The sequence below is a fragment of the Thalassophryne amazonica genome, chromosome 17 (genome assembly GCF_902500255.1).
Source record: "Thalassophryne amazonica chromosome 17, fThaAma1.1, whole genome shotgun sequence".
NCBI lineage: Eukaryota > Metazoa > Chordata > Actinopteri > Batrachoidiformes > Batrachoididae > Thalassophryne > Thalassophryne amazonica.
Genome location: NC_047119.1, coordinates 2,122,775 through 2,136,866, shown reverse-complemented (window position 1 = coordinate 2,136,866; position 14,092 = coordinate 2,122,775). Strand labels below are relative to the sequence as shown.

Below are 14,092 nucleotides of genomic sequence, written 5' to 3'. Positions count from 1 at the left end.
ATCCAGGTTTTGGAGCAACACATGCTGCCATCCAAGCAACGTCTTTTTCAGGGACGTCCCTGCTTATTTCAGCAAGACAATGCCAAGACACATTCTGCACGTGTTACAACAGCGTGGCTTCGTAGTAAAAGAGTGAAGGTACTAGACTGGCCTGCCTGCAGTCCAGACCTGTCGCCCATTGTGGCGCATTATGAAGCGCAAAATACGACAACGGAGACCTTGGACTGTTGAACAACTGAAGTCGTACATCAAGCAAGAATGGGAAAGAATTCCACCTACAAAGCTTCAACAATTAGTGTCCTCAGTTCCCAAACGCTTATTGAGTGTTGTTAGAAGGAAAGGTGATGTAACACAGTGGGAAACATACCACTGTCCCAGCTTTTTGGAAACCTGTTGCAGGCATCCATTTCAAAATGAGCAAATATTTGCACAAAAACAATAAACTTTATCAGTTTGAACATTAAATATCTTGTTTTTGTGGTGTATTCAATTGAATATAGGTTGAAGAGGATTTGAAAATCATTGGATTCTGTTTTTATTTACATTCATCACAACGTCCCAACTTCATTGGAATTGCGGTTGTATATTGTGCCTAAAACTCTCATGAATATATTCTCTGGGTTTGTAGATGTTTTTACTGTGTTTATTTTATGTAAACATACGTGAAGCTCAGGTTGTTTCTCCGTTATTTTCAGCGGGAGTTGCTGTGAGCCGCGATCACTTCCTGTTCATGTCGTTCTGGGGGAAAGTGAAGTTTGCTCTTTAACGTCCTGCTTATTGTCCTTTACAGCACTGTTTGTCCTCTTTGTTCCAGAGTAATATATATATAAAATGTCTGAAATTCAGTTTGCATTCATGAAGTTATACGCAGGTTAAATGTAGCAAACATGGTATATTTGGAATATTTGTTTTAGCAAGTTTTCAGGGTCTCATTCAGCAGTCTGTTATTAACGTGATGAAAAGCATAAAAAAGTACATTTTGGTTGTATAATGTTCATTTGTAATTGTCGTCGTGTGGATTCTCTATGTTGTGTGACCGCAGTGACTTTCTGGTGTGTAAGGGATTATGGGATATCTCAGTAGGGCGAATGCCGCGAGCTGGCTGTGGGTGAACTCCCACTGCAGAAGCCTCTGTGGTGACTCTGTGGAAGACACCACCAGCTGCAGCACCAAAAAGATTAAGAAAGAAGACAATGAGGGAAAACATGTTAATAAGAGCAGGACAAAAGGTGACAGGTTTTGATTTGATGCTGTGCAAATAAACTGAAGTTTGAATGTTGTATGTTTTTCCGTTTTCAGGGTGAAACGACACCCACAGTGGCCAAAAAGGCCAACGTGCCCCAGAAGATGGCAGCTCCTTCTCCAAAGTGGGCGAGGAAAATCCGCTGTTGGAGTTCTGTTGGTGTGGTTCCTGCCTAGTGTCCGGTTTATATTTCTTTGTGCATCTGTCTCTCCGTGTGTGTGTGTGTGTGTGTCTGTCTGTCTGTCTTATGTATGTATGTATTTTTCGTATGTAGGAATGCATGTTATCTGTTTTGCTCTGCTTGCATACATGTGTGGTTTGTCGTGTCTGAGTTTCTCGGCAGGTGCCAGTCTTTGTGTGTATGTGGGAATGCATACATGCATGAATGTCTTCTTGTTGTCCTTGACTATGTGTAGTTTGTTTCTGTTGCGGCTGCACATGTCAGGTTCTGTCAGTGGGCTCTGCCCTCTGTGATCAGGTGTGATTTCTGTTGTTCTGTTTCCCTTTGATCCTCTAGTTAATTTTTGATCTTCTAGTATTATGGTTTTCTGTTGGTTCCAGATCCATGTTCACGCTCTGTGACTCAGGATTGTGCATGTGTTTGGCTGGTGCTCATGGTTTGGGCCCTGCCTCTCACACTTACTGTGTTTCATCTTTTTTATGTATGTTTTGGATTTCTTTTTTGCATTTATTATTTTTTGTGATTCTGTTTTAGATTTTTGATGTTTTGCTTTTGCTGGTATTGAAGTTCTAAGTTGATGATTACAGTCATTTTGGTCTCTTGTATGTTGACTGTGATTTTCTGTTGACTTGTTCTGCTCCGCCCTCTTGTGATCACCACATGTGTTCAATTAGTGAACAGGTATTTAAGTTGCTAATTCGTTTGTGCCAGTGCGGGTTGGTTAGGGCTGATTCACTGTGTCTCCTGCTTTTGGTTCTTCCAGTGATTGAGTCCTTTGCCGTAAGTGACACTTAGCTGACTTTTTCCACAGTAGATTTTTGTTATTCTACTTTTTGTCCTGCTTAAGATGTTTTGCACTATTTTGGAATTATCTGGACTTTGACCTTGGAGTCATTTTTTGTTATCACTGCTGTTTTTGTATTTTTTGGATCATTAAACTCCTGTCCTTTTGCACCTTACCTTTTGTGTCCACTGCCTTGCATTCCGGGTCCATTTCCTCCCGTAGTTGACATATACAGTAACATACTCGCTCTGCTGAAGCTCCGCAAAATTCAACATGGCATGATAAAGAGATGACAAACAAGTGCCTGAAATATGTGTGTGTGTGTGTGTGTGTGTGTGTGTGTGTGTGTGTGTGTGTGTGTGTGTGTGTGTGTGTGTGTGTGTGTCTGTTGCTTTAAATGTTTAAAAACATAAACAAAAACATTTCTCCACAAACCACAAGACCAACATAATGGAACTAAAGAAAGACAATAAATCGTAAAGCAGAAGATGATGTCAGAGGTCATCAGCAGGTGTTCTCAGATAAACCCGTCCACACTGATCCACATGGGCCCGGTGCCATTCTGCTGGGTCCGGCTCACACAGAGCAGACCGGCCGCTGCCACAAGATCAAAAAGTGAAAACACTTATTTCTATTGTGGTCCAAAAGAAAACATGATCAACGTGGGTGCAAAAGACTGGACTATAAAATTGAGACCCATATAAAATTAATAAAGCTGCAACATGCAATATAAAGTATGTGTAACCATAGTTTGAGTTTAATATCAAATTAAAGCAGAAGACTCCTGACGATGGAAATTACTGAATAAAAATTAACATGAGACTTGAAAACAAACAAGGAAATCTTTGTGTTGTGTTGCCATCTAATGGTTGCTGGTGGTTTTGCTACATGAGGTGAACAGACAATGACCAGTTTGCTGGATGATAATTTGTACAATATGATGTAACAATTGTCTCAGTGAGCATCCCAAAATATTCACAGACGCATATGAAACTTTACATTGAGTCTGAGTAATTAGTTTTAAAAATAATTTCACAGTTTTAACTCAATTGATTCCTGGAGGTTTTCAGAAGAACAATGCATCAAATGTGGAGTGTGACACACTCAAATCAACGAGTGCCTGATGACACGTCGTGTGTCACTGCAGGACCACTGACACCTCATTGTAATTTTAGGGTAAAGTAGAACTACAAGACACAACAGACCAACAGTGTGTAGATTTTACTTCATTTGAACTGAGTGCAGCGAGGAAAAGACGAACCAGTCAGACTGTGTCGGTGGAAACTCCATCGTACATCTTTGAATTCAAGATCTGAATAAGATTTAACAATCCAGTGTTCTGGACAGAATAGACGGCCAGAGATCTGAGACGTGGCTTGATCCTGCTCCTCAGAGACTGAAGACTTGACTTGGACTTGTAAAAAACGACTTGTGAACATCTGTGATGTACTGCTTCAAGAAATTAAAGGAAATTAAAGTACAGCATCAAGTCAGTTCAACTTCTGGGCTTGAACTCAGTCTGAGCTGCTTTGGTGTTAATGAAATTCACAGTAAGAGGATGCCCAAAACACCACCAGTGTTACAGGTGGAGACCACAGACTTTTTATTTCCTCTTGATCTTTCTGACTGATTTTTCACTAGTTTAGTGTTTTGGTGCTGTACCTGGACCCTGCAGAGGGGAAACAGGTAGTTCAACTCCTCCATTAATATGTGCCTTACCAGAAGGTTTGCTGTGTCTCCCAGCACAGTCTGAAGAGTGTGGAGGACATTCCAGGAGACAGACACTTACTCTAGGACAGCTGGACAGGGCCGTAGAAGGTCCTGCAGGGGGCCCTGTGATCACTGAGCAGCACCGTGGAGCCCGGCTGGTGTTGGCCACAGAACACCTGAACTGTCAGGTCGGACACTGGCACCCTGTGCTTTTCACAGAGGAGAGCAGGTTCAACCTGAACACACGTGACAGGAGTCTGGAGACGCCGTGGAGAACATGATGCACCTCTGGGACGTTATTCAGCCTGACTGGTTTGGTGGAGGGTCAGTGATGGTCTGGGGAGGTGGATCCCTGGAAGGCAGTGGTGGGTACAGTTCTGCTAACTGCTAGTTAGCAAAGCTAACTTTTTCATTAGCAGATTAGCTTTTCAGCTAACTTTGAAAACCATCAGCGGACGCTAAATTTAGTTCTGCTAACTTTCAGTCCACTAATACCCTAAAATCATACATGTTAGTTTCTGTTTCCGTACAGGAGCTGATGTTGTGTTAATGGATGCAACACGGGTGAACAGTTATACCACCATCACACAGCCGGAATCACACAGAGTGCCGTCGGACTTATGCCTCGACATAGATCTGGTACTGCTGAGCCTGCCGGTGCTGAATTGTGCAAAAAAGAAAAAACAAAAGAAAGTTCCCTGGAAAGGCTCAGTCTGAGGGACTGCACGGCCCATTGCCAGCAAACGTTGGAGTGAAGCTGTCCACTTGTCCAGTGGCAGGTTCGGTCATCCGTGGGGAGCTTGGAGTAGAGCTGCTGCTCCTTCGTGTTGAGAGGAGCCAGTTGAGGGGGTTCGGGCATCTGGTAAGGATGCCCCCTGGGAGGTGTTCCAGGCACGTCCATCTGGGAGGAGACCCCGGGGAAGACCCAGGACTAGGTGGAGAGATTATATCTCCACACTGGCCTGGGAACGCCTCAGGATCCCACAGTCAGAGGTGGTCAATGTGGCCCAGGAAAGGGAAGTCTGGGGTCCCCTGCTGGAGCTGTTGCCCTGAGACCCGAATCCTGATAAGCGGTTGAAGATGAGTGAGTTTGAGTGGTTTTATTTCCCTACACTTGCAAATGGAAGTGTGAATGTTGTTTGATTGATAGATGCATTAATGATAATAAATCTTCCATCTGGGTCAGCTGTTGATTGGTTAAGTGTAAGATGAATTTTTTTATTCATTAAGATTGAGACACCTCCTCATTTATTATACTGATGAGAATATTCTGTAAATTGTTTGAATTTAAGATGCTGCTCTTTGGTATCATTTTGATGGGATAAAATAATATTTATTCCTCAAAAGTACATGTCACTGTTTTTGTCAAAACATAAATTCCTTATTTTTTCAATAAAGCTTTACAGTTAAATGTAATTAACCTGCAACTGCACACCAGGTGGATATTTTAGAAAATGTCTTCATGTGAGTCAGATACATTTAGTATTACATGATTAAGAAACTGATTCATTTATTTGAAAAAACAAACCAGCAAACCAGCCGTGGTGTTGTGATCTGTTTTTTTATTGAGTGCTGTGTTCTTTATTAAGCTCTGCTCAGCAGAGACCTTTCTTTCCACATTATATCTCTACATGCAGAATCACAGAATGATTTCTTAAAGATGTTACATTCCACTGAATTCTTTATGAAAAATGTACAAATTGCCAGTATGTGTGCAGTATTTTCTAAGTGATGTGCTCTATGCTGAAGTGGTTATGAAGGGGACGCTGGGCGTTTGGCGTCTTCAGTCGATGGTGTATTCAAATGGATACTCCTTTGTGGGCCCCGAGTCAAAGCTGATGCTGTCAAACGGGTTGTCGGTCCACCAGCTGTCCACAGGGAACCAGGAGTCATACCAGGACGTCGTTCTCTCAGTTTCAGCTGTGGTGGTGGGTGGTGTTGTGGTTGTAGTCGTAGTAGTAGTAGTTGTCGTAGTAGTAAGTTTTGCCCGTAATCTTTGTTGACGCAGCCTGCGTAAACGCATGAGCCTCAGCCTTCTGATTCGCTCCACTTTCTGAGCATCGTAGCCTGAGTCCGTCGCCGCGATGGTGTTTTGCGTCGTCACTGCGCTGGCTGCTGTCGTTTGCACTGTTTTGGGGACGAGCCGAATGGGCCTGTTGCCGTTGAGAGCCATGATCTGTTTGATGCGGTTCCAGTTGGACTTGGCTAAGGTGAAGCTGCACAGAGTGGCACCGGAGTCGTAGCCGACCATGCAGAGTCTGGTTTGAGGTGTGTAGCCTTCTGCCTTGGCGGTCACTCGGTACTCGCCAGGATTCAAGAGGCGCCAGTAATCACCACCTGCAGCTAAAGGAAATGGTCACAAGCATTAGGAGCTCTGTACAGGTCTTATAACTACTGTTCAAAAGACGCCCTACAGAGGACCCGAGTCCCACTGAGGCGGACCTCCTCCTGGATACTGTGGTATGAAGCCGACCAGTCCGAGTACTTCAATGGGTCATCAGACTACTGCAGGTTACTTCCTCAGCCAAGACCTTTATGTCCCAGCTTCTATCCCTGCAAGTTGGGACATGCTTTTGTACATGATTACAAAAGCATGTAATAATATACGCTGCAAGGTGAAATCCAGACTGAAACATGTTCCTTCTAGTCAGGTTCCTCTTTGGCTGATGTTCAGATCCTGCTGCAACAGTCTATCACTTTTATTACTTTTAAGAGTTGAATTACAAGTAGATGCTAAGAAATAATAATAATAATAATAATAATACATCAATCACTAGCTGCAGCTAAGAGAAAAATGTAAAAGCTGCAATGAAATGTGTCAGACTAAAAAGGAGTACAGGAAGTTTTCCAACGACATGCTAACACAAGCTACATTGACATTCCCCCCCTGAGTATTGACGGGCTTGTATTAAACGCTAAGTTCATGTAGCAGGGTGAGACCAGGTCAGCGGAAGGAGGATTCCCCACGAGCCAAGCTAGCAGGAACATTTCAATATGGATTTCACCTCGCAACATATAGTTAGCTTTAGCATATGCTGTCTTTTACCGTCAACCCCTTATTATGAGCGTGAAGTGTGGTTAGCATGAAACAGGGTCAGAGTGGAGACATTTGCTCAGGTAAATGCTAATATTAATCCCAGTGCATTGAAAGAAGTGCCTGCTTATCTGATCAAAAACTGATTGTTTCTACTTAAATTGTTCGTCTGTTTCTGCCTGTTTCTGATACTTGCATGATTGCTATTGGAACTCTCTCAGTGGGGGAATCTTCCATCTCCTCACTGAAAATGGAATACTGGAGTTAACTGTCTGCCGCATGCTGCCAACACGTGAATGCAGCATTAGAGAAAGGCCTTACGGCCTGCTGACTTCTTTTTCACCTGTGGAACACAGAGTCAACCCCCTGAGAGAACAAAACACAGGGAAGTGCATAACATTCCACAGGTTCTGAAGATACATGGGTGCAATACCATTCAGACTTTTATGTTAATAACAAAACCATTATGTCTTTGAAGTGAATTTCTCTGCAAATACAAACAGAAGTACACATACCAGTTTTGACATCATGCCGTATTCCGTCTACAGATATGGTTGCATTAGGCAGTGGGTTTCCCTCCACGTCCCTCACCACACCTTTTATCCCACGATGCACCTGGTACAGAAAACAGTATGACAACATCTCAGTGTCCGTTTATTACACGTGCACAGAGGCACCAAGCCGGCAGGGTTACTGGTTTTGCTCCCATGTGTTTGTCATCTGTGAGCAAAATAAATTATTTTTTATCTGATTTGGACCAAACTTGGTGGAATGATTGGGGCGTCAGCCAAGGACGAAGTGATTCAAATTGGGGAAATTTTGCTAAAATTCATGGTCACAGTCAAACCTTTGGGCCCAACATTTATTTAATCTGGTATATGACTGTTTGAAAGAACTAGTAAAAGTTATGCCTGTTGTTACCACTAAACTCAAATATTTCAATTCCTGTGACATTTGATCTTGGGTGACCTTGAAAGGTCAAACTCAGGATTGTAACTGTTTAATTCACACAGTTTGGAGTCAATATGGATTAAATATGTTTGACGTGTTGCGTGTTAATCAGAGATAAAGTGGATCCATTTTGGCCTGAAAAAATCAAATATTAAAGACACATAAAACCACTGAATCCCAAGTTCATTTGAACTGATGTCAAACACGTGACTGTTGCACTCTCTAAGTACTCTTAGTATCTGTTGGGTTTCATCCTGCTTCAGGAGATCATTGGACAGCAGTTCTCACTTGTTCAATGAAGGACAGAAGAGACTCTCGGTTGTTCTCCCACTCCAGCTGTAGTTCACTTTCATGGGGGAACTTGTCGCAGCCCAGAAAGATGGAGAGCTCAAAGCAGTTGGTGTGCAAGTAACTGAAGTCATTCATACCTGCAGGAGAGGGTGACAGAAAGGCGGGGCTTAGGGTTTTACCCCCAATGTCTTTCCTACTTAACTTGAGGGTTTTGACTGTGCAGATGGTATTAAAATGTCTGCGTCACACTTTACCTACTAAACATTTGTGATATTGCTCCACTTACTGCCCACCACCGGCTTCCAGCTCGCTCTGTTCATGATGCCTTGTCCCCCAGTGACATCATCGGCATGGCACGAGCCTCGGTAGTTCTCCGTCATGGTGAGATGGCTATGGGCGTATGACATCGCCAGCCATCGAAACATGGCGTCGTCAGGCGTCTCCCTCAGAGCTCCCTCGTTCTGTCTTTGAATGCGGGCCCACGTCTCTTCATTCATCTCAGTGTCGGTTCTCCAACCTTGTTGACCGATGTTTAACTTAACCAACACCAAAGAAATGCAAATAAAGCTACGGGACAGTTGTACAGTAGATGAAGCAAGTTGATTTGCTTGTTGTGATGTATTCTTACATTAAGTGACGGACGCTGCATGTCCCAAGGGTACATCACCATTTTCTCCCCGCCTTGAAAATTAGCTCCCAGTACAAACGGGTTGCGCTCCATCCATGAAATGATGGCCTTCGTCTCGACAGCAATCTGCAGCAGGAGGAAGCAGAGAATTAACGCGCTGCTAAAGTTTTGATTGTGAGATGAAGTGTGGTAAAGGTTCCCTCACAGAGCCGTTGAGCACATGTTCTGGCAGGGGGATATGATGGTTGGGTACGATGCGAGGGACCCAGCCTCTGTCCTCGGCTCCCCATAAGATGCTGTTGAGGTCGGGAAAATTCTGGAAGATGTCGTAACCTTCTTCTGTCCAGTGGCCCAGTGCCCAGTTCCCCATCTCTGAGCCCTGTGGGAGGGGACAGGAAGCCAGCAGCATTATTTCTAAGGCAAAGGCTATACGCTCAACTGTTGGGCAGATAAATATAATGTCTTATCTTATTCACCCAACCGTGATCGTGTATTTGACATGTTTTGTGCATCTAAACTACATTTTTTGCACCACTTTTTAAGGCTCTATTGCGGTGTGTGTTTGACACATTTAACGGCGCCGTCCTTAATTACTATGAAAACACTGCAATGGATGAAAACAGACAAACTTCATAAGCATTTTGAACAGAAGCCTGTTAACAACGATGAAACATTTTTTGAACAAGATGCTGCTTGTTGGCTGTAAGATGGTGTTAGTTTGACACAGTTCCCTGGGTGTGATGAGCCAAACAGAACCACTTTAGATCACAGCCCCTCCGCAGGCTGCGAACCCTCCCGCAGCCGGTGAGAAAATATCCACCTTTTTTCCTTCCCGCGTTGAAACCGGAAGTGAGCTTACAAGCACGCTCATTGGTCGGTTGTGGTTTGGCGTATATGCTCACGAATTGACTTTACTGACCCAACGGTTGGGCGTATAGCCACTCTCTATTTCTAAATGTCCAGCAGGTACGCAGCCTCTCAGACAGCATTAACTGGAACAGGCTGTGGCTTCACAACGACCCTCAACAGGTTATATGTCATATTTTTGTCATCAGGTAATCCTGACTGTGGTAAAGTCAAGTAGCTGAACCACCGCTGATGCTGCCTTTGATTCTTATTCTGAGCTCAACAAATCCTGGAGCACGAACGGTCAAATGCAACAGTCTTTGTCAATGTCCAGTTATTTATGGGCTTTGGGTGTGTTGGTCTTAAAATGAGGTGCGCACTGGCAAAATACTGGTGTATTGCTGTTGAGAGGTAGCAGACAGATATTACATCACAGAACTCTAAAACTCCTGGTCCAAAGCTAAAGCTGCTGTTTGTCCAGGATCCTATTCAGGTCCACCTCAGATAAGTGGCTTCACAACACCTGTACACTCTTCCTGGACGCACAGGGACGAGCGTTAGTGCATCATATTCCTACTCTTCACTCAGCAAGCTAAAGTGAAACAATCAGAAGCACAATAGAAGAAAAACTGATGGATGAATACAAACTTGAATAACTCAAAATCACTCCTGGGGCTCGCAGTCAGGAAACACCAGAACGGGGTTGTCCACAGGATGTCCATCGGCTTCAGTTCAGAGACCTGCTGCCTCCACATGTGATCTGCTGCACATTTCGCTGCAGAGCCATTCTGTAGGCTCACGTTTGTCACCTACGAACTGTGTCTACCATCTAAACAGTAATGCTGCAGGTTCAAACGCACACAGCTCTTCAAGGTGCTCAGTCACTTTTGGCTATGAGCACTTTCTCCTGCCATCAGTTCATTTTGGATTAATACTACAGTTTTCCAATCAAACCACCCTGAATAACAAACTATCATATAATTATTGTAGTACTATAGTTCTGCCTGCTGTTTCCATTGTATGTGTTAGTAAAACAAGCCACGTGTCTGTCTCAGATAAGAAGACGTCAAGAGGTCTGATCTTGTGCAAGCATGAAAACTTTGCAAACTTTGAAAAATTTGCAAACAAGAAGAAGAAGGAAGATGGACACGAGTGTTTGTAAAACTCCGACTGTCAACTCTGTAAGAAAACTGAAAAGTCTGAGATCAAGAGTTCAGTATGGAAAAAGATATTCAATTCCAAGAGGGATCAAAGTAGAGCAGCGCTTGGACAGGAATGTGATCGTGCACATCGATTATGGAACTGAAAGTGCATAAACATTCAGATTTCACTGCCATGTTAGCAGATGTGTGAGTAGATGATAAAACCTGTGCAGGCTTCATTTTATCAGTTGAGGTTTTAGAATATACAACATAAAACAATTACAAAATGCAACACCACCACAACACAGCACACAACATCTAACATGTTTGACCTTATTTCTTTCATATAAATAATCACCACATCCATGTGATATTACTGCGGTGTCACCACCAGATGGCGTGCACACTTATGTTTATCGTCCCCACGTTTTCTCCGCTTCTGTACAGGAGTAAGCAAATGGTTTCAGAACAAAATCTTGACACAACTGTTTCACACCCTGAAGCTTCCTGTGGACTTGGACACACCCATAATGTATTTGTGTTACACACTTTATTTGCAGTGTGTGCTGCTGGTTGCTAAGATAGGGCCCTAAAAGTGCATGAAGAAAATAAGTGTGGGAAGCTACCAACACCTCGTAGATTCTGACTTCTTGTGTGAGCAGCAATGGGGCGGGTGAGTGACATTTTTCAGTTTGGGGTTATTTACGCTGATAAAACACAATTTTTACTCAACCCCATTTGAAGGATTTTGTACATTTTCAAACAGTGCATGCAAATGGATCATGTCAAGAACAAAGTGAAGATGAAAACAGCACACATACACCTGTTCAATGTGCTTTAGACTGTGGCAGCGCCTCAGTGCTCTGTCAAGATAGGGCCCCTGGACCTGCAGGGACAAACCTTCTCTAATTTGGCTGCTCATCTTACCATTTCATAGGCTAGCTCGTAGGCATCGGGGTTCAGTGAGGGCACCAAGTGTATTCTCACTCCATCCACCAGGCGGCGCACTCTGGGATTTTCATCATTGTACTCCTTACATAGGAACTGCATCAGCAGCAAAAGAAGCTCTCGGCCCAGAGCCTCGTTGCCGTGGAGACCAGCAGTGTAACGAAACTCTGGTTCACCTAGTGACAGGTGAGACCGAAACATTTGAAGTGTCAGTGTCACATCAGTTATTGTTTTGAAACATATCAAGAGTCAACGATACGTCTCATTGGTTCAGATTAGCTGCAAAACAGCTTCATCTTCCCATTTTGCCTCAATATGAAGCACAATATCTGTCCTGCATGTTTAAGAACCTCCTCCACTGAAGAGGACATAAATATACTCCCAGTATTTTATGCATTTTATCCCTGTATCTTCTGGATATGGATCCAAATTTGGCTTCTAGCTGGTGATTTCCAGCAGCACAAAGAATTTTTGGGACTTTGAGAATGTTTAACATAGAACCCAAACCACATTCACCCAGCAAGTAAAATCCAGTGAGTGAATGAGTCCATCTCCTCCAGTTACTCGATATAACTGAAAAATAACAAACGTCATCAAGTAGTTCATCTCCAAATTAAAAGGGCACATAATGAGGATGAAGTGATTAAAACTGGGTCAACTATGATGCACTTGATCTGTACAAAAGCAAACTTTGTTTGACTTAACATCCCATAGACCTGTGTGGCTCCTGCATAATGCTTCCTCCTGCTGGACACGTCTGAACTTATCATCACATGCATGGTGGAAATTAGGAGCAGGTGTGGTTGAAGTCCCTGCTTGATTGACTGTAAATGGGAGATAAAAACTAATTTTGAAAACTATAACTCATATGCATGACTGAATATATCAAACACTGTCTGCAAAATCAGGTGGTTTTCCCATAAAATAGACACTCTGTTCTTTCACATATCTGCCCTGCTGCATTATGTCAGTGAACTACTTTCTGTGAGGTTGGGCTCAAATTTTCAGAACATAGCATCAGTTCAAAGTATAAAGTACATATTTGACCCTGACCTTCACCTTGACCTTAATAAAAAAAAAAAAAGCAGCCACAGCTCTCCTGATTACAAACCAGCAGCCATTTATAACTGTTTTGTGGACAGGAAGTTTAGTTTTTGGCCTGTTCTTCACGTTCGTCCTTTGGGTTCATTTTTAGAAACAATTGGTTCTAGAAATCTGAACTTGTTTTCTCTCGACTTTGACAAAATACTGAAATCACAGCAAACAATCATTGTTTAAATAAATGCTGCCCCCCCAAATGTGCAGAAATCAGCAGCGGCATGATCTGTGTATCCTGTGGTGGCTCCCTGTCCTTCGTCAGCCTTGTACCCGTTTCGTGTTCTCCTGGGTTGTCGGAGATCTCCATGGCGTACATTTTGAGGCCCTGCGAGCTTTTTCCGACATTGTAGATTCTGGTGATGTTGGGACACTCCTCGTTTATCACTTTCATCATCTGTACGGGACGGACGCAAAGACAGGTGTCATTAAAACGTAATATTCTGTGATCAATGTGCATTAAGGGCCATAAATATTTGGACAGTGACCATGTTTTCTTTGTTTTAGCTGTCTGCTGTCATCAACCACATAATGTTTACAGTTTCAAGCCTAGAGTCATCTTGACCTGATCAATTAGAAGCAGTCACCTGTCCAATTACTTATGGGCCCTTCAAAATTGAAATTGGCTTCAGTGGCGTCTCTGACTTGGACTTGGGGACATACAGCCAATATTCAGCACAAATGTTCCTGTACACTTTCCAGTGTGTCTCTCCGTGTAAGGGCTCCTAGCTTGTATCCGACACCTTGCTACTATAAGTGGCGGACCCTCTCAGGTGTATCTTTGCACAGCGTGCACCTTGGGTACTGTCTGGTGTGGTAGACCCCTGCCTGGAGCTGAGTGTCTGTTCTTCTGCTGCCGTGATCTGAACCCGTGTGCTGTCCTTTCGGCCGGCCTTTTCTACCCACTGGTAGGATTCATGAAGATCAGCCACTTCCTGTATTTGCTGGTGGGGCTTCCCCTGGAGAGGCCTAGGCTTCCATTTTGCTGCCCTCCCTAAGCTGAGGCTCCACCAGCTGTACCTGAAATCTCTGTACAGGAGTTTACTTCTTGTGATTCCTTTGGATTCCGTCTTCTCCTTTGGCCCACCGAGTATTCCAGCATTGTATCTGAAGGACGGCAGTGTGTACGCCTCGATGGCTTGGATCTCTCTGGAGGTATTTCTGTGTCTAACCTCCGTGCTGCTTGCTCATGGTTTCATTCACCTGTGGGAAACCAGTTACTTGCAGTTGTCCTGTATG

The 14,092-nt window shown here is 43.6% G+C and overlaps 1 protein-coding gene across 1 annotated transcript in view; it reads right to left on the bottom strand.

Moving 5' to 3' along the window:
- Positions 1–5,460: 5,460 nt before the first annotated feature.
- The window catches only part of aebp1 (AE binding protein 1), a 37,013-nt gene continuing 28,381 nt past the window's right edge, over positions 5,461–14,092 (bottom strand). Inside the window, exons 13-20 of the mRNA XM_034192270.1 lie at positions 13,127–13,250; positions 11,738–11,934; positions 9,028–9,201; positions 8,823–8,948; positions 8,481–8,730; positions 8,192–8,331; positions 7,468–7,567; positions 5,461–6,261 (exon numbers count right to left, since the gene is read on the bottom strand). Of these exons, the coding sequence (XP_034048161.1) occupies positions 5,702–6,261; positions 7,468–7,567; positions 8,192–8,331; positions 8,481–8,730; positions 8,823–8,948; positions 9,028–9,201; positions 11,738–11,934; positions 13,127–13,250 (1,671 nt within the window). The 3' untranslated portion in view covers positions 5,461–5,701. The remainder of the gene's footprint in view (positions 6,262–7,467; positions 7,568–8,191; positions 8,332–8,480; positions 8,731–8,822; positions 8,949–9,027; positions 9,202–11,737; positions 11,935–13,126; positions 13,251–14,092) is intronic.